At 43.3% G+C, this 17,938-nt stretch overlaps 3 protein-coding genes across 7 annotated transcripts; all 3 read right to left on the bottom strand.

Moving 5' to 3' along the window:
* Positions 1–21: 21 nt before the first annotated feature.
* On the bottom strand, positions 22–6,934 carry LOC117954029 (RNA-binding protein MEX3B). Of its 3 annotated transcripts, none has more exons than XM_034887484.1 (4): positions 6,405–6,934; positions 5,308–5,867; positions 3,370–3,623; positions 22–3,222 (listed from the first exon to the last, which is right to left on the bottom strand). In XM_034887484.1, the coding sequence occupies exons 2-4, from the start codon at positions 5,795–5,797 to the stop codon at positions 1,999–2,001; spliced, it is 1,968 nt and encodes a 655-aa protein (XP_034743375.1). In that variant the 5' UTR covers positions 5,798–5,867; positions 6,405–6,934; the 3' UTR covers positions 22–1,998. The 3 variants fall into 3 exon arrangements, with proteins under 3 accessions (XP_034743375.1, XP_034743374.1, XP_034743376.1); XM_034887483.1 differs by having other exon boundaries at positions 5,308–5,862; XM_034887485.1 differs by having other exon boundaries at positions 6,712–6,927.
* A 1,018-nt stretch (positions 6,935–7,952) lies between these two features.
* Positions 7,953–12,718, bottom strand: mbd3a (methyl-CpG binding domain protein 3a). Of its 2 annotated transcripts, XM_034888462.1 has the most exons (7): positions 12,505–12,718; positions 11,181–11,346; positions 10,746–10,883; positions 10,332–10,422; positions 10,057–10,234; positions 8,986–9,144; positions 7,953–8,846 (listed from the first exon to the last, which is right to left on the bottom strand). In XM_034888462.1, the coding sequence occupies exons 1-6, from the start codon at positions 12,516–12,518 to the stop codon at positions 8,991–8,993; spliced, it is 741 nt and encodes a 246-aa protein (XP_034744353.1). In that variant the 5' UTR covers positions 12,519–12,718; the 3' UTR covers positions 7,953–8,846; positions 8,986–8,990. The 2 variants fall into 2 exon arrangements, with proteins under 2 accessions (XP_034744353.1, XP_034744352.1); XM_034888461.1 differs by having other exon boundaries at positions 7,953–9,144.
* Positions 12,719–14,281: 1,563 nt separating this feature from the next.
* On the bottom strand, positions 14,282–17,266 carry LOC117954764 (cytochrome b-c1 complex subunit 10). 2 transcript variants are annotated; one of them, XM_034888744.1, is made up of 3 exons: positions 17,117–17,266; positions 15,787–15,917; positions 14,282–14,660 (listed from the first exon to the last, which is right to left on the bottom strand). In XM_034888744.1, exons 1-2 carry the CDS (start codon positions 17,164–17,166, stop codon positions 15,797–15,799), a joined length of 171 nt encoding a protein of 56 aa, XP_034744635.1. In that variant the 5' UTR covers positions 17,167–17,266; the 3' UTR covers positions 14,282–14,660; positions 15,787–15,796. The 2 variants fall into 2 exon arrangements, with proteins under 2 accessions (XP_034744635.1, XP_034744634.1); XM_034888743.1 differs by having other exon boundaries at positions 14,282–14,664; positions 17,117–17,265.
* Between the last annotated feature and the right edge of the window lie 672 nt (positions 17,267–17,938).

Raw genomic sequence — 17,938 nt, 5'->3', positions numbered from 1 at the left:
CGAGTGTGATGACTGCGTAGGGACAGTTAGAAAATATATAACTTAAAAAAAAAAACACAAGCAAAACATTCTGCAGCTGCTGGGATTGGAACACAAGGAGTGTCTGGAAGCCCTGGATGACCTAGCGACTAGCTGCCGTAAAAGAAGAAGAAGTTCTACCTACTGCGCGTGAGCCTAAAGTTGTGATCATGTGTCTGTGCGGTCAGAGGAAGCCCTTGGGAATTAGGAATTAGGCGTCATTTTTAAGTCTATTGTCATGGCTTGTCTCATTCTATGAGCTGACTCCATGCATTTAAAAAAATAAAAATAAAAAGCCCCCCCCAACGGTAACCGTGTACTATCTCACCGACATCACCCAAATCATACGTACAGCATCAACACTATAGGAGGCAGTTACTGCAAACTCACACGGAATTCTTTAAAAACCACAGAACACAGAACAGGATGCAACCGCCTTAGCAGGAGTTCCTCAGTAATGCTGGGAAAACAACAGGACGAATCTCAGACCACCAACCACATAGTGCACCACGTTGGGCCAGGGGGCCGTCTGAGAGAGTGCCATACAGCTTGGCTGTGAGAGCGGGGTGGAAGACCTAAACCACAAAAGCCAAACTAATAAGAGCCGCTTCTTTCTTATTTATTTTTTTTAAGAGTTACAGTGCATGATGATGAGAAAAAAAAAAGAAGAAAAAAAACCCATGCCCCTTGTTATTGTTTCATATGGGAGGAGCAGCTGGCGCTCCGTAACCGTATTGGACCAAACATTCACATGTGACACCAGAGAAGCCCTGTCTTATCCTAGAGTTCTGAATACGTCTGCGAGCCACACACTGGACAGTCCAGAGTCAAAAACTAGTAGAAAACGAGCGTAACGAGCCGATCTGAGAGTAACAGACGGGATGGGGGGAGGAAAGGGTCCCGGTGTGGAGGGATCTGCGCAAAGTCCTCCTGTGAGACGGCGAGGGGGACGCGAAGGAGAGGGACAGCAGACAGAAACCAGGCCCTCTCATGGCGAGGGCACATCATGATCCCAACGTGGAAACGGCATGAGCGGGCAACACACAGACACACACACACACACACACACACAAGAGAAGTGTAAAGGGATTGTCAGGCTGCCCAGACGCACAGAGAACTGACCTCAGACCTGTTCCTACAGAATCACTAACGGTGTGTTTCTCACTCATTAAAAGGATAATTAATGGGAATCAATGCGGCGGCCACACTTCATATGTGGGGCATCCAAATTCATCCATCGTGTTGTGGGGTTTGATCAGGAAGTAAGAGGTGTCTATTAGTAGCATTCTTTTGTCATTACTGGTGATGGAAACATGGAGTCGTCCTCAGGAGGTTGTTTCCCGGTAGGTGCCTGACTAACTGCGCACATTTAAAAAAAGTTCAGAGCGTACAGAAAAATAGCGACCCCGCCGCTTCATGTCAAACGACAGCATGAGTGAGAGCAAGAGGAGAAAGCCGGGGGGGGGGAGGGGGGTCCTGGCAACAACATTAAAATAAGGAGTAGAAAAGTGCAGGCCTCATTGACAGCTTCATCGAAAAATATCTGTTAAGTACAAAAGTGTCAAACGAATGGCTGTGAGAGAGAGAGAGAGCGCGCAGGCGGAGGTCTAAGGAAGCCAGGATGAAGAAATGTCGAGACGGACCGGCAGACTGCCGGTCAAAATGAAGGCCTGAAGAGAGATAAGACACTAGTTTCCTTCCAGAAGTTCACCACCGAGAGACTGGCTGAGCCTCAACTGCAGACCAGTTTCAATTAACTTCACTCTGAAAATAACTCTGTCAATATTATTATTATTATTATTATTATTGTGATTAATCTTGACAGTTATCAGCAAAAAAAAAAAAAAAAAAAATCAACATCCGTGTAGTATCATCATCTCTATTATGCATTTATTATGGTCCAAATGTGTGTGAGAGTTAGTGTGAATCCTTCCATTGCCTCCGCCACAGCTGGTGCCTGCCTGCCCCCCCCGCCAGGCCTTAGGAAAAGATGCGGATGCACTGTGTGGCTGGGGTGTGGCAGACGGGACACTCGGGCTCAGTGGACTGGCAGATTTGCCCGGCGCACTCCATGCAGAACAGGTTGTGGCCACAAGGCACCAGGGCTGCCGTCACTTCGCTCTCGAAACACACAAAACAGTCCCTGTTGATCCCGGGGCTGACGCCGACCAGACCCGCGACCCCGGACACGGAGCCGCCTTTCAGCCGACTCAGCATCCCAGAGCTGAGGACCATGCCGCTGCCCCCTCCCTCGGAGTCAGTGGGAGAGCCGCCCGGCAGGGAGGAGGCCGAGCAGGAGGAGTAACCGGTCGACGAGCCGCCGGAGCTGGAGCTGGACGCTCCGGAGAAGGAGCCGCCTCCTGCGTTGCCAGACTGTAGCCAGGAGAGAGTGCTGAGGGGGTCGCTCTGTGCACGACGGGCTAATGGATGCTCCAGGGGGCCCACGCCCGTGTCCTGAGACAGAGTTGGAGACAATCTTGGAGTGATGGCGCCGCCGCTGAGGCCACTGCTGTTGCGACGTAGAGGCTGCTGGGAGGAGCCGGTCGTCTTATTGCCCGTCCCCCCGTTGACGAAAGGTGCCCAGATGTTGGCAGCAGTGAACTCAAAGCCCAACTCATCGGGGGGCAGCCCTGGGGTGGAGTCACCCCCAAATGTAAACCCTCCTCCAGCACCGCTGGAGCCTGTGCTAAAAGGGCTGGTGGGGCTGCCCCCCTCGTTGGCCTTGCGAGAGGTGCTGAAGTTGTCTGAGCTCATCGCGCCGTTGTGCGTGTGATAGGCTACTGAGGAGGACGTCTTCCGGTTGGAGGAGTGGTGCATGGACATGGGGAGGGGAGGAGGTGGGGAGTGTGGTGGAGGAGGAGGAGGAGGAGGGGGGACCGTATGGTGGCCATTAGCCCTGGACCACAGGGATGACCCCAGCGCTCCGCTCAGGGCGCCCAGGCCTTCTAGGCTGACATCTGTGCCGTTGGAGTGGAAGTCATTGTCTCCCTGCAGGTCTACAAAGGTTCCAGTTCGCAGGGTGATGTGGGTCTCGATTTCCTCTCTCGCTCGGTCCACGTTCTCCGGCATGCCGGTCACCTCGAACACCGGGTCTTTCTCTCGACTGGGTGTCACGATGTAGGTGTGAGTCTGCTGCTGGATGCGCTTGATAGTTGCTCCCTTTGGTCCAACAACTAAACCGACCACTCTGTAGGGCACCCTCACCTGGATCAGTGGCGAGAGAAATATTTTAAATTTACAGGATAGAGAACCGAGCTATGGTGGTTTTCAGCAGATGTTATCTAACATCCCTTTGTTACCGACAGGGTAAAACTAAAACACAGCTAACGACTAAGTATTCGGTTCCCGTACCTGTATGGTGGTCTGCCCAGGTAAGTGTGGTGGTCCAGGAAGCGAGCTGGTGCTGCCTCCTCCACCCCCGGGCCCTCCAGCTTTGCAGCGGGACGCCCGGATCATAGAAAAATGCTCAGCCGCAGAGACGATTTCCCGCTTGGCCATCTCGACATCCTCCCTGCGTCCCGTCACGATGAACACTGGCTCCTCGCCTCTGACCGGAGTCTTTATATACGTGTTGGTTTTGGCACGCAAGGCCTTAATCTTACAACCTGGAAGACGCAGAAGCACATAAACAGCATAAATTACACACATTTAGACACACACCCGCACATATATAAACACATATTTATGACAAGAATATAAGTGCAGCTAGGGTATATACACAAAGTCCAATGAGAACACTTCCAATATGCACTCTTAGCGGTCTATTAAGAACACCTTGTCAACACGGATGTGGTCTGATACAGAAGCCCTACAATAACTCCTACCCACATTAAGGTTCTTATGTTCCGTTTAGTTGTAATTGAGGCGTTCCCCCAACTGGAATCGGTCTTGTAAACAAAAACTTAACATTATCTTCATGACGATAGTACTTAATATTTTACTGTAGTACTAAGATTTTGTATTAGACGGCATTAAGGTAACCCTCTTGTTGTCCTCCCTGGTCAAAAACAGACAAAATTTAACATTTGGTGGTAGTTTGGTTAAAAAGAAACTCATATTTCAGATTTTTTTTTTTTTTTTTTTTAAAGGGGGTTCAATTTGACCCGAGGACAACATGAGGGTTAACTAAGTGTGGCTAACTGTCAACTTGTTACATACCCCAACATTTGTGCGCTGTTCCGATACATTTCTGAATATTTATATGAATAATGAATCAAAATGGTTGGCACGGAATCCTCAAAAACAACCATTTAAAAATCAACACCGTGTCACTACAGTGAGTGCTTTAACGACGCACCACCTGAACGTGTTCGCATCATAACACATCCGCAGCAGAAGCAGCGGTTCTGCGGGTTATTCGTGAAGAGCCAGTCGGCCCCAAACATGAGGCCTGGAGCGGACGCACCGCTTGTGTCAACTCATGCTCCTCCAGCAGCACCAACCGGGCGCGCTGTTTCTTTAAATATGGACGCTCGAGTCTCGGCGACCAATAGGGCGCGCGGTGTGTGATGTCATCCTGGGAAGCAGAAAGCATGGCTTTTTCAAACAAAGAGAACAATGCCGTAACGCCGCCGCGGCTGCGACCGTCGAGCCGAACCTACAACCTCAGTCAGTCTAAAGCGGAGGACATGTGTGGACGAAAAGACAAAAGAAAAGAGCCGTGTAGGAAGCGTAGCGGCTCGTATGCGAGCGGCGGCAGCGGCAGACAGAGCTGGGTGCAGGGCGTAACACCGCCCAGTCCCGTGTTTGTGCGTCTGCTGCTCCGTCTCAGCTTAAAACCCGCTCAGCGGGGACAATAATAACCCCCCAGAAACACACACACGAGGTAGAAACGCGAGTCCGGTGGTCGACACTGACTCTTAGTACATGGGATATGTAATATCAGCACATTTCGGTATATTTCCTTTGTTTGATGCAGGCTGCTAGACATGTCCAGACTACCGACAATCTGCCGCTTTGTCTGACCCTCTCCCACCCCTCCCCCCTCCTCCTCCTACTCAACCACACTCCCTCCCTCCTTCTAGGTCTATTGTCTAAATGTTGTTAAAAATTGAATATAAATATAGTACTTATTTAGTGAAGTACGCATTGTGCTGACATTAAATACCCATACAGTGAGGGCAGTCCGATCAGAGGACTAGGCTCACGCTGTAAAAGTTCAGAGATCCTCCTTCACCAGACTGCCACCCAAACAAAGAACAGCCAGGCTGCATGCATCCTGCGAGCTCACCATAAACATCAATTAATTCCTCACTAACTAAGCGGCATCGCACACACTCATGCTCTTACCTTGTCTCCCCACTATTTCAGCCACATGCTCAGAGCTGGGGACAGGTACACATTCAGTCATGTTGACACTTCTTTTCCTGTTGCAAATGACGGAGCTTTGTTCCCCGTGGAGCATGGAGTGCGAGGTGGCCATGTGGTACCCGCCCGAGCCGTAGTACTCCGGGGATGGGGAGCAGGACGTCGGCGAGTCCCGGGACCCGTTTGGATGCTCCAGCATCTGTAGATCCACGTAGCCCACACCGTTGCAACCCTCGGAGCCCGGACCCTGGGTCCCATCCAGAGTGTCGACAAGCCCGCCGCCTCCGCTAACACAGTCCACCTTCTCCAGAGCCATGAGTGACAGCTGGTCCAGGGCGAAGCGGAGCGCATCATGATGGTCCTCTTCCCGGGACTCCTGGTCTGTCTCTCGGGGCAGACCAACCCCGTTGTGCTGGCTGCTGATCACCACGTCGTGGTCCATTATCTCGGGGTGGAATAAAGGGCTAGGCATTGTCTCTCCGTGGATCTCACATCAGATCACGAATGCCTGTTTGATGGGAGAGAGCTCACCCTCTTCTGAACTAAAAAAAAAAAGGGAAAATAACAAAAAAATAAATAAAGTGTTTGTTTATCATAAAACACTCAAAACCAGGCTGGATATGTGCACAGTGGAGCCACCGATCATTCAGCTACAACAGCATGCATTAGCAGTGTTGATTTGGGCGCCTTGCTTTGTCTGTTGTTGCTTTTTGTCTGACACCTGAAACCATCCAGGAGGTTGTTTTGTCACAAAGCATGTCCGCTTTAACACAACGGCACAACGTGTACGCCTGCACGTATTCGAACATTTGTGGCAATAACTTCTGAGACTCGTATATGTACTGACTGAATAAAAAAATAAAACATAAAATAGGGTTATAAGCTGTTGTTAGCTTCAACAGCCAAGCTAACAGGTTAGCTCCACATAGTCGGCACTCAGTCACGTTGTCGACCCCTTTGTTTGGGAGCACCAGAGTTAGCTGGTTAGCTCTGTTCTGACAGTCGAACTTGTGCTCATTTTCAAATGCAGCCGCGTTGATTTTTAAAATTAAACAAATGCGAAAGCCACAATAACTTACTTTATCTGGCCCTTGTCGACGAGCTCCTGTCTTCTGTTGTCGCCCAATTTTTTAAGGGGAAGATGAGAAGCAGTCAGGAGTACTGTGCGCTGTGCTACGCTAGCGGGTTAGCTAACTAGTAGCAAGCTAAATGGGGGGCGTAGGAGAAAAACGTTTAAAAACGAAAAGAGAGCTCTGTTGTTGTCTCTTTCTTGAGAGTCAAAGCATATTCCTGGGAGTGTCACTGGGTCTTCATTCTGCGTACCGTCAGGGAGACCGTCGCTCAATTCCAAGGTTAGCAGTTTTCAGTTAAAAAAAACACACATACACATTGGTTCTCGGCTCTCTGCTGCTGCTGCCTGACCCGGGTCGGTCCTCCGCCTTTGTCTCGCCAGGCGCACGCCGCTCCGTCTCCAGCACACGGCACTGACGTCATCCGCGACACAACAATGAGTTCAAAGGCCACATGCAGCAAGCGGAGAGCATCAACGGCGAGCCACCGCCGCTGTCATTGCCGATTGTGTCTGTCAGTCTGCAGGGCACTATTTTACTTCCCCTATCTTCCTCTCTGCATCCAGACTGTTAACGCATTGATACATGTAAAAAAATAAATAAAAAAAACGTTGTCATAATTGGGTGTGTTCATCATGGCTACCAATAAGGTGTTTTGGGTGGTCCAACAATGTGTATGCGCGTGTTTGTGTGTCCCTTTATTTTTGCTTTTAAGGTTATAACAAATAAAAATAAAAACATGAAGGGCCATAGGTATTAAATATTAAATTAATATTATTAAATGCACCACCTTTTCTTGTACCATGAGTTGGAATGAAAGGTTGACATTTTTCCAGGTTTAAAGGAATACTCCACCGTTTGTTGAAATAGGGTTTATCACCGTCTCCTCTAGCTGAAGAAAGGGGGGGGGGCAATGCATTTTTTTAGTCAGTTAGCTTGCCGCTAGTTAGCTTAGCGTAGTGAATGGAATCCTATGTTGCCAGTTAGCATGTTGTGAGTAAGTGAGCCAACAAAAAAAAAAAAACAGTAACCTAATTGCCTATAACAAGGACTATATTGGGTGGAAGCACAGCCGAAGCACTGCTACATGGCACCAAGATATCATGCAGAAACTCTACAGAAAAGCTCACATGGACATATTGATTACTGTAATTGTTCCTCCTATCTCCACTGGCTGTAGAGATGCCCACTTGTGACCTCTTGTGTTTTCTTGCTGATAATGACACCAAGGTATTTTAGTACTAAAAATTATTTTTTTAACTTTAGAAGTACTTATTTTTCTTTGTGTTTGTCCTGTAAAGCAACTTTGAGTCCTTGAAAAGCGCTTTATAAACTCAATTCTTTTACTATTAACATACCCCCTTTGTTTGATTCATTAATTAGCTTTGGCTCAACATGGACTGTGGGTTTTGTAAAGGAGTAATCATTGCAGGGAATATACTTGAACAATCATAAAGCTTCCTTTTAAAGAAGGACCACAACCTTTAATCACAAAATCTAAAAACATGTCCACCTACCACAACATCCTAGATATAAGAATGATAATGACAAAACAGACATGAAAGAGCTGCATTTAATCGACACAGGGGTACAGAGACAAATAATAAATCTTGCAATGAGGTACAGTACATCTTATTGTGAGGTACATCAGTGTTGTATTGGTTTTTCTGAGGGTACACACTCTCTGTTACTGATTAAACTCAAATGTAGCTGGCAAAACAGTACTAATTTTTTTGTCAATACAAATACCATGACTTAAACCCTAAAACCATGTAAACTCAAAAGGTTATCGTGAGAAATAACACTGCTTTGAACAGTCAAACAATCAAATCAAACAAACTAAATGTGATTATACACAGCCACAAGATGGCTGTGTGCATGTAAACTACTGCAACCTTTTTATGCTTCTAAATAAACACACTACCTATAGTGCCAGAGTAAAATATAAAAGAGCAACATGTTAAAAAAGAAACACACAACATCAACATGAACTGATACATTCAACACACACATACACACGCACGTCAGTCACATACATCAGGTTTGTGTTTTTTAACTTTGACAGCTGTCAACTAAATGTAACACTGCATCATCATCCAGCCGTAAACTGCCTTAAAAGTACAATTACTTTCAGGAACAATCATTTCCTTTGACTCACTATAGTATCACTAGTGAAATGTCATTCCTGAAACCACTGAACCGTATAGAGAGTCTGAAGAAAGTTGCCATACATTAGTGGAGGTAAAAATGAACAGAAAATTGAAAGCACCCATCCAGGATTACACTGACGCATGTAAGAAAAACTACAAAAAGAAAACGGTCTTTGTTAAGGTAAACAAAATATGCAGAATGTCTGCAATTAGGGTCTATTTCAGTTAATAGGGTAAACAAAATCCTCATGGAGCCAATTATTTGAAAAGGAAAGTTTACCAGCAAACATGTCAAACAAGCCTGTGGGCGAGATGAGAAAGAGACACGTTACATGAACTGTAGTTCCTAACGATGAGGCTAAACACAGGCCGTGGGTGAACCAATAAAAAATAAAATAAGGATTCAGCAACACTGGTACCAGCCCTGCAGTTTTGGGTACCGTGGCTATAATTCCTCCTTGTCCACGTGTTCACCCTTTGCCTCCACTTTGTTGGCTGCTGCTGCGTCTGCAGCCGTGTCCTCTATGTGGGCTAACATATCAGCTGTGAGGGCTTCCTCCAGCCGCCTCCGCACATTCTGCACCAGGTCCTCCTGCTTCCTGAGAGGCCCAGACGAGGAAAAGGAATAAATAAGGTGGCTATAGTGAAAAAAACATTTCATAGCAAAAACACAATGATGATGACAGGACCTGATTTACTTCCCCAAGTAGTGGAACATGTATAGAAATATAATTAGGGCTGCCAAAGTTAATACAATAATAAGTTAACGCAAACTCCTTTCAATGCCACAAAGGTTTCTGAAGCGTGATTTACAAACGCTCGTTGGGTGATTTGGGCCTCGTGTCGGATTCGGCTTGAATTTGCCACATTATGCTTTCAGCATACATTTTGAGCATACAGTACCTTTGAGATTATTCTGGATAATATTCTAGACAGAATCTGTAATTCTTTTGGATTCTTGCAATAATAATAATAATAATAATGATGATAAATTGCGTAAGGCAAGCATATTTTTTCTGCTAACATGTTGATAAGAGCAATTATATTTAGAACCAATAGAAAAATGTGTGATTAAATATTTTAATGGGAAGCGCAGCAAATCTTTGACTGGAGAATTGAGAACTATAGTTGTAATGCCGTAATGGCGGCCGAGAAACGCTGCCGAACATCCAGAAGTTAAAGCCCGAGCAAAAACAATCTTTAATGAGTTTTGTAGGGGGCCGTGATGTTGCGGCCCTCCTCCCCACGGTGTTCGGGATTTTCCAGCTCACTCGGTTAGCGGTGAAAGAGTTGGCTAAGGTTAACGTTAGCGACGGTAATGCTAAATATAAGCCTGGTCCGTCTCCCCTCTCGTTGCACATGTGCATGACACACGTCTCAACCAAACGTTAGCGATTGGTTACGGCAGAGCCAGAGTGGCTCTAGCCAGATCCAATCGTTTGATTTTGTAGATATGGATCATCCCTCAGGTGGGGAAAACTAAAGCGGTGTTGTTTGTGTGAACATCTTACCTGATGTCATCATCGGTCACTACGAAGGCTTTGCAGAGGGGCTGGGATGTGTTCAGCCAGACTCCAGGGTTTTTCTCCACTGCGGCGGTGAGCTGTCCAGTGACCGGTGCCGGACTGGTGTGCAGGGCACTGGCGATGGCAGAAAGCAGTGTTTTATCTGAACACGCAGGGCCAACACCTAGGCAGAGGACAACAGGGAAGCACAAGTCAAGCTTTTAAAAGAACTCCAGCTCTGACTCACACAAGGCTGCCGTATTTGTTTTGGTTACGCTCACCCTGTAAGCCTTTTGGAAGATCCATGGTTTTCACGAGCTCCTCTGCTATATCAAATGCATTTAACCCGCTCAACTTCCTCTCCCAGAATAGCTGAAGATTGAAGAAAACAAAAGTTCCTTGTTAGGTTCAGAGCACATTTTTCCACAAACTAAATATGTGCATCATTATATAATTTACAAGAATATTGAACTAGGTTGAATCGACCCTTTAGCACTCTTTACATAACAGCAAAGCCAAAAAGAGACATTACAGAACACTAAGACACCGGGTTTTATAGTGGCCAGCTACTTCAAAGGTACACCAATTTTCTTTTCCTCACGTGCCCAACTATTATATTAATGGCGATGATGGTTTCTTAAAAACACTACAAAAGTACAGTGAGCCTAAAGAAAGCTTTCTGCCCTCGGACTTACTTGTTTCGGTTGTTCCACGGCCTTCTGTGTGTCTGTCTTCACTTTGTTGTTGGGATGATTTGTTACCTTGGTCACTGGTTGTTTGAAGATGGATGCTGTCTGTCGAACCGGTAGTGTTGTGTTTAAATCAGGCTTTGCCTTTAAGAGAGACAAGAACATAACTGGCTGAAATTCTGTAAACCAGCTTTGGCCAATTTTCTTTCATAATAAAATAGAACTTTTGTGAGAAGTTACAGTACAAACCTACAGAGCTGTGTGACTATGTTATTGTTCAATGTCAGAAAGTATAAATAAAACCACTTTCATTAAATGTAAAACCATAACATAAAAATGGGAGGGGAATAAGATTTATGGGCACTGTATACTAATGTAATAATTGTCCCTTCAGGTAGCACAGCAGTGTCATTATACACGTCACGAATACAACGTTCTCACCCTGATTTGATGATTGATGTCGTAGAGATGCTTGTGCCTGCCGCGCTGCACTTTGGTCAGGAGCGACCATCCAGCCCGGGGGTGGCTGGAATTCACATCTGTGTGGAGGTTGCTGCCCAGACTGCGGACTATCTGGGGCTTGTTGAAAATGCGCTTAACAGGTACACTAGAAAGTAAAAACAGAAGACTCATCATCATCATCATCATCATCATAAGATTTACCACTTCATTAACCAAAGCATTTAAGCAGTCATGGGTCTGGACACCCACACAGTTATTCCAAATGATTGGCTCTCTTCACAGGCTAAAGTGGTGCATAGCTCTCTGAGGTCACTTAAAATATGACAGCTGTGACATTCAATTGTCCCTGTGGGTTAGCGCTGTCAGTAAGGAGATGGGTTGCGAACCGGAAGGTCGCAGGTTCAAGTCCACCAGCTGACCACAGTATGGTGGTGGACTGATAGCTGGAGTGATGCCATTGCACCTCATGGGCACTGTCAAGGTGCTCTGGAGCAAGGCAAGGCACCGAACCCCCCCCCCCAACTACGCGGGGTACCTTTTCATGGGCAGCCCCCCCCACTCACATCTTTCCATTTAGTACATGCATAGGTACAGAGCATGCGTGTGTGATAACAACAGAGTGTAAATTGTAACTTCCCCTCGTGGGATTAATAAAGTATACATATTACATTAATCTCAGGTGTAATTATAGGAAATGTCTGTCAAGTACAAATCCGTACACAGGTGCAATCAGTAAGTGGAGAACACCTGTGTGGTTGGTGCTTTGTAATGGTTGTAACATACAACGGAATGCTGTCAAGCGAACGCTACCACAGTGTGGAGAGCGAGGTTTCTACTCATTTTTGGGGACTGGGTAAATAAGCGCTGAACTACACACGAAGCAGCATAGCCTTTACCTACAAGTTGTAACAAGTAGCTGGCTGCAGATAAGATTTTTATACCGTATACTTGAGTAACTTAGCTGTGCCGGGGCCCTACGCGCCGCAAGTCAAGCGTGTGTAAACAATGAAACTTAGCTAGCTAATCAAGCTAGCGGCGTCGGTAACGTCAACGTAATTCAGCAACCAGAGTATCAATTAACTTACTATTACTATTGTTCTAAGTTGCATGTTTACAAAGGTAATAAACTCAATTCGACCTAAAGTCTCCGTTTAGCTAACGTAACACGAGTGTAAATAACACAGACCTGGTAATTTGCTAAGTGTTGTTCTCAATTGCAAAACGCATGTATGCATGCGTGCATTTCCTGCAGAGAAACTTTCATTTGAACAACTCCTTCGACTGAACATTTAAAAAGTCTCACCCTTTTCTTTCCATGGCCTTGGCTGTATTTGTTTGTCTGTCTTTAATTTTGCCTCATAAAAGATAAGAAGCCAGCTATCTGACTATTGCCGCAGTCATAATTTTTCACCGAGTCTGGTTTGTTATCGATCCTCGCTGTCTGTCTCCCGTCAGGACCTTCACAACTGCAGATCACTCCGCCAGCTTTGTAAACACACTGAGCGGAAGACATCCGCCACACGCCTGAAAAATAGTCCGAAAATAACACGCGCCAGGTTTCACATATGTTCACTGCAGTGTCAGAGGTAGAAAGTAACTGCTTTAAAAAACTTGAGTACGATTTTAAGGTACTTTTGAACCCCTACTACACCAATTTCTAGAGAATATTGGTACTTTTTAAACGCATATTTATGTATTTGTTGTTAGTTACTTTGCACACTAAGTAGTTGCATGGTAAACATATTGGATGGTATATTTATCCGGTATAATGAAGTATTTCTATAAGTTGAACTAAGTACAGTAGTACTGCTATATAACCAGGGACGTGCACAGACATTTGGAGGGGCTATTGTTCTAATCTGGAAAAAAATCTGGTTGAGATAACTAATGTTATGATTTGGCACCATACATAATATTTATGTGTATATACATTAAAGTATATATATTACAGCATATTATAATAAAAAAAACAACAACATGACTACAGCTTTCTAATGCTCGCTTTCTGGAGCTTATGATATGCATAAAATAAATAATTCACAATTGTATATACGGCATAGACACAATTTACTGTATTTATTATTATATTTTAATTACTTAATTAAATTCTTTCTCTGAAGGCAAGATTGAATGATATAGCAAATGTAATTTGATTTAACCACGATTGGCATTTCATGTTGTATTTTAGTTGCCTGGGCAATAATAGCCCTTACCTGTGCATATCCATTATAACCATATACTTTTTATGTAATTTTATTCCAGGACTAATACCGTTAATTGGGTCACTTTATAGTACTGCCTTATATTTACTAGCAGAATAATAGAATCCTTCTACAACTGTATTAAATATATTTGGGACAATTCTGGGACTTTATACAAATACACAATCCAAAATATTAACATTTACATAATATTAATATTGTTTGTCTGTTCTTTTAAACCTTGTGTTGTCCTCCCGGGTCAAAAACAGACAAAAAATTGACATTGTTGTCCCTTTTTCAGACTTTTCTTTTTAGTTTTTACCAACACCACCTTACTAGTTTTACCACTTTTTGGAATTCATGGTTAATAAACCTCATTTATATAGAATTATACCTAACATTTGAGTTAAAAAAGCTGAAATTATGAATAATTTTGACTAATAGTTGAGATCAGAGAAACGTACAGATGATCAATTGTATTTCCAAACAGCGCTGTAAGGAATCCAATCAATTTTTGGTGGTAATTTGGTTAAAAAGAAACCCATATTTCAGATATGGATATTTTTTATATTTGACGCGAGGAGGGTTAATATGTGGACTGTGTTCTAATGCTTGTTTCATCACTGATGTCTGTTAACACAGCTTGCATTTGTTTTATGGTCACTTATGGTCTCTAGGGATATACCGGCTCATCAGAGGTTTAATTCAGTATTAGTATTAGTTATATCCATAACCATATCCTTCAGTAATCTGATAAGGTTACATCCAAGCAAACTATTGATGGGGCTCCAGTCACTCAGGACACAAATCCACTTTAATCTGACTTGATATTGAATCATTAAATCATTGGAAGTGAAATAATTGTACACAACCACGATATAGGATACATCTGATCTCACATACTTTACTTTTCAAAACAATTAAGATTATGACATGAAGGGAAGATGTTTCCATTTGAGAAGCAGGTTTGACACACAGGTGATTCAATTAAATACCCGACCCCCAAACTGAGTGTGAAAAGAAAAGAAAAAAGTCCAATTATCATCACTGTTTTCCTATTCCTTCCATCCGCGTGGTCACTGGTGGAGTAATGTTGAAATGACCGGCTCCAGTGCGTGTCACAGGATGTTGATGGTGAACAGTTCCATGTTGACTGAGCTGCAGGATGAGGACGGCTTCCTGAGGCCCGGCACACCAGGTCCGGGCTGCAGCAGTTCTTGTCCATTATTTTAGTCTTTGTGTAAAAACCAGCACCGACCTGACAGGGGGGAAAACAAAGGCATGAGTGGAAACAGTAGAAACGTGGCTGGGTGGAAAGTCAGCATGTGTAGTTATATTTCCGTGGCACTTGAATGCACCTCTGTCTTTTTATTCATAAATCATATGTGTTGTTGTTTTTATTTTAAAAGCACGACCCAGAACTAATTTACCATCCAACGCTCTTCGCAAACTTTCCATGATTTGTGATTTCAATTTTGAAATTGCCGAGCCAAATAACTAAGTGGCGGTAGAGTGGTTGGAGGTTCGAGAGAAAGTTCCACCTCGTTCAAAGCTGCTACAGATGGTCTTCAAACAGCCCACTACCCTGGATTCTGGCTCCTGATGCCTCTAAACTACCTGCCGCATTGTCTCTGGATTTCCATCCATCTTTGTCCGCTTACCCGGTAAAAAGAACATTGATATAGGAAAACGGGCCAATTTGTCCTAAGGACAACACAAGGGTTAAAGTACTGTGTTGGACCAGAGTTCTTAATATAGTGCAAAAGCACCCACAGAGTTTTACTTCTTTTACATAGTTTTTATTACATTTAGTCGACCGGTGAAAATGATCTGGCAGTTTTCCTACTCGGGACATTGTAATAGTGTGTCTGTCACAACAGTTCCGATGTGAACAAAAGCATGAACGTTTAAAGCATGCACAAAATCTCTTTAACTCTCAGTTTGTCAACTAGAAAAGAGAGGCAGAGAGAAATGGAGACCCCGTGCATGGAGTTACAGCCACAGTCTAAGCTGTTTCAGAATTGAATGAACACTGGCAATGTTCATTGAAAACCATTGAGTGTGTCACACAATGCAACAACATGGCTGTGATGTGTCGTTAACGGGTTATTGATATTTTTATATCGGATAGAGGCTTAAGCTGATATTAGGCTGTGGCTACACAGACCATACGTGTTAACTAGACTGACTGCTGGTACACCACCCTGTGCTACCTGTGGTCTCTGGGTGGAAGGCTGGTGCCATTGTTCTGGTTTGGGGCTTTGAAAGACACAGCAGGTGTAGAAGTAACGATGCTGATAACAAAATGTGCTCATGTTTCAGCTGTTCCTTATTCATCACATTCTGTTACAGCGCTCTTATTTCCGCCATTTCCTGAGACTAACCTGAGCGCCACTACTCTTCCTTCTTGAATTTGCCGTTGATGTAGGGGACATAATCCAAAATCACTCGCCAGTCTGTGAAGTGGACCAGAGCTACGCCTCCGACGCCGCCCCAGACAGTCAGAGTTGGGACCCTGTTGAGTAGAGAGCAACATTTTACCATTGTATTTTTCCATTTAACGTGTATATACCCCTAGGACAAACACCAAGTAAAGCAGTAAGTGTTGGAGTAATGCATGCCCAAAATGAGCAACTCATATCATGATAGTTTATCATTTTGTTTATTGTGTAAAACTATCAATACACTAGCTGGTTAAAACTTCGCAAATACAAATGTGAACAGCTGCTTGCATCAGTGAGCTTGTTACACGAAGTCAAGAATTAGGGACATTAATTTGGCCTAATACCTGACTATACCTGACTCTTGTACACTACATAATGAATGGACTAATTATCTTTCTGATTAATCCGTAACTAAAATAACTGCAATCTATCGCAGAATATTGCAATATTATTAACAATCGCAATATTATTGTATCGTGGCAAAAATATGAGGATTTCGTATCAGGAGGAGTATGTATGTATGTATATGTACATGTGTATATACATATACACACACATTATATATATATATATATATATATATATATATATATATATATATATATATATATATATATATATACACACACACACACACACACATATATATACATACATACACACACGCATATATACACACATACACACACACATATATATATATACATACATACACACACGCATATATATATATATACACACACACACACATATATATATATATATATATATATATATATATATATATATATATATATGTCTGTAGCAGTACTTTGTCATATTGTTTAATATGTTTATTGTATTTAGCAAACATACATACACATTTTTGAAAATGTGAAAATGAAGATTGGTAATAAATATGATTCTAACGTTAATCGGTTAGTAACAGTATAGACGATCTTTGGTAAAAGATAGTCTTCACTTAAACCTATTCAGACTGGGTTATATAAGATATATATGGAAATTACGTTTGCTATGTGATCATAGAAAACACGGCAGCCATTGAGGGAAAAGTAACGCTGACATTTTTACATCTTTAATGGTAATTTTAGGCATTTTTAGCCTTATCTTAGCTACCAGCTAACGTTAGCTTTTAAGTCAGCACGTCCCCAAGCAATGACCTCGGCTAACGTTAGGCTAATGTTAAGCTAAGGACAAATCGAGATTCTTTAACCCAAATGTTGACTTCTTTCCGCTTTTTACCAATGGTATAATATTAAAAACAACTTACCATGATTTGGCAATGGACACATACTTTTGACCGATTAGTTTACTGATCATTTTGGCTGAAATATGTCCTCCTAATTCAGGACGCGCAACTTAAAAGCAAAGAACTTCCGATTTGGATTTTCTGACTACGCGTAGTGCGCATGTGCGTGTACTACTTCCGGTCCCTCTAAAAAATAAAAGTCGCAGTTCCTCCCTTTTTGGTGGAGAGGGGCAAATTATTTTTCTGATCCCGTTTGAATAGAGCCATGGATTACAAAAAGGATGTTCGTCAGTTTAATTTAATTATTTCTCAGTTTGTCGCACGTCTGTCGCATGACCACTTGGTTCAGTGAACTACGTGTCTCGTCTCACGCAACTGACGTAAACGCTTTAATCTCAACTTGTCCGCTAGCTAACTTAGCTCTATTTCACAACACCTTATGTTATCGTGCCTGATGACTTTTATTCGGTGATGTTTTATTAGCAGAGAAGCGTAAGAACGAGCCCGATCAGGTAGTGAGTTACGTCACATCCGATTCAGCGAGACGTCATCCATGCGACTTTGATTGGTGTAGTCTTTCTAATTACGTGTTTATGCTCCAACAGTTTAACAGATTGAGACTTTATTTATTTGTAAAATAATCTATTAAACTGATGAATATCATGTGTTATCCATGGCTCAATTTAAACAGAATCAGATAATAATAATTTGTATTTCATATTATTTCCGAGTTAAGGTCCCATGCAGCTCATTTCTGCCCCGTAGAGGACAAAGTACTACCTGGTTACATTGCAGAAAGAAAAATACATTTAGTTTTTTTAAATTTATGCGTAAAAAAAAAGA

This window comes from Etheostoma cragini, chromosome 12 (assembly GCF_013103735.1).
Source record: "Etheostoma cragini isolate CJK2018 chromosome 12, CSU_Ecrag_1.0, whole genome shotgun sequence".
In the NCBI taxonomy this organism is placed as follows: Eukaryota; Metazoa; Chordata; class Actinopteri; order Perciformes; family Percidae; genus Etheostoma; species Etheostoma cragini.
The sequence above is the reverse complement of the archived record's forward strand: the minus strand, read 5'-3'. Positions and strand labels throughout refer to the sequence as shown.

Excerpts from the sequence above, each read along its gene's own strand:
- mbd3a (XM_034888461.1), bottom strand. Across the intron at positions 10,884-11,180 it reads ACATCAATCATCAAATCAGG|GCAAAGCCTGATTTAAACAC; the intron begins GTGAGAACGTTG and ends TCTCTCTTAAAG. Across the intron at positions 10,235-10,331 it reads TCTTCCAAAAGGCTTACAGG|GTGTTGGCCCTGCGTGTTCA; the intron begins GTGAGCGTAACC and ends TCCTCTGCCTAG.
- LOC117954029 (XM_034887484.1), bottom strand. The coding sequence starts at position 5,797 with ATGCCTAGCCCTTTATTCCACCCCGAGATAATGGACCACGACGTGGTG. Across the intron at positions 3,624-5,307 it reads TGAAATAGTGGGGAGACAAG|GTTGTAAGATTAAGGCCTTG; the intron begins GTAAGAGCATGA and ends TGCGTCTTCCAG. Across the intron at positions 3,223-3,369 it reads CTGGGCAGACCACCATACAG|GTGAGGGTGCCCTACAGAGT; the intron begins GTACGGGAACCG and ends CCACTGATCCAG.
- LOC117954764 (XM_034888744.1), bottom strand. The coding sequence starts at position 17,166 with ATGATCAGTAAACTAATCGGTCAAAAGTATGTGTCCATTGCCAAATCA. Across the intron at positions 15,918-17,116 it reads GTGTCCATTGCCAAATCATG|GGTCCCAACTCTGACTGTCT; the intron begins GTAAGTTGTTTT and ends TCTACTCAACAG.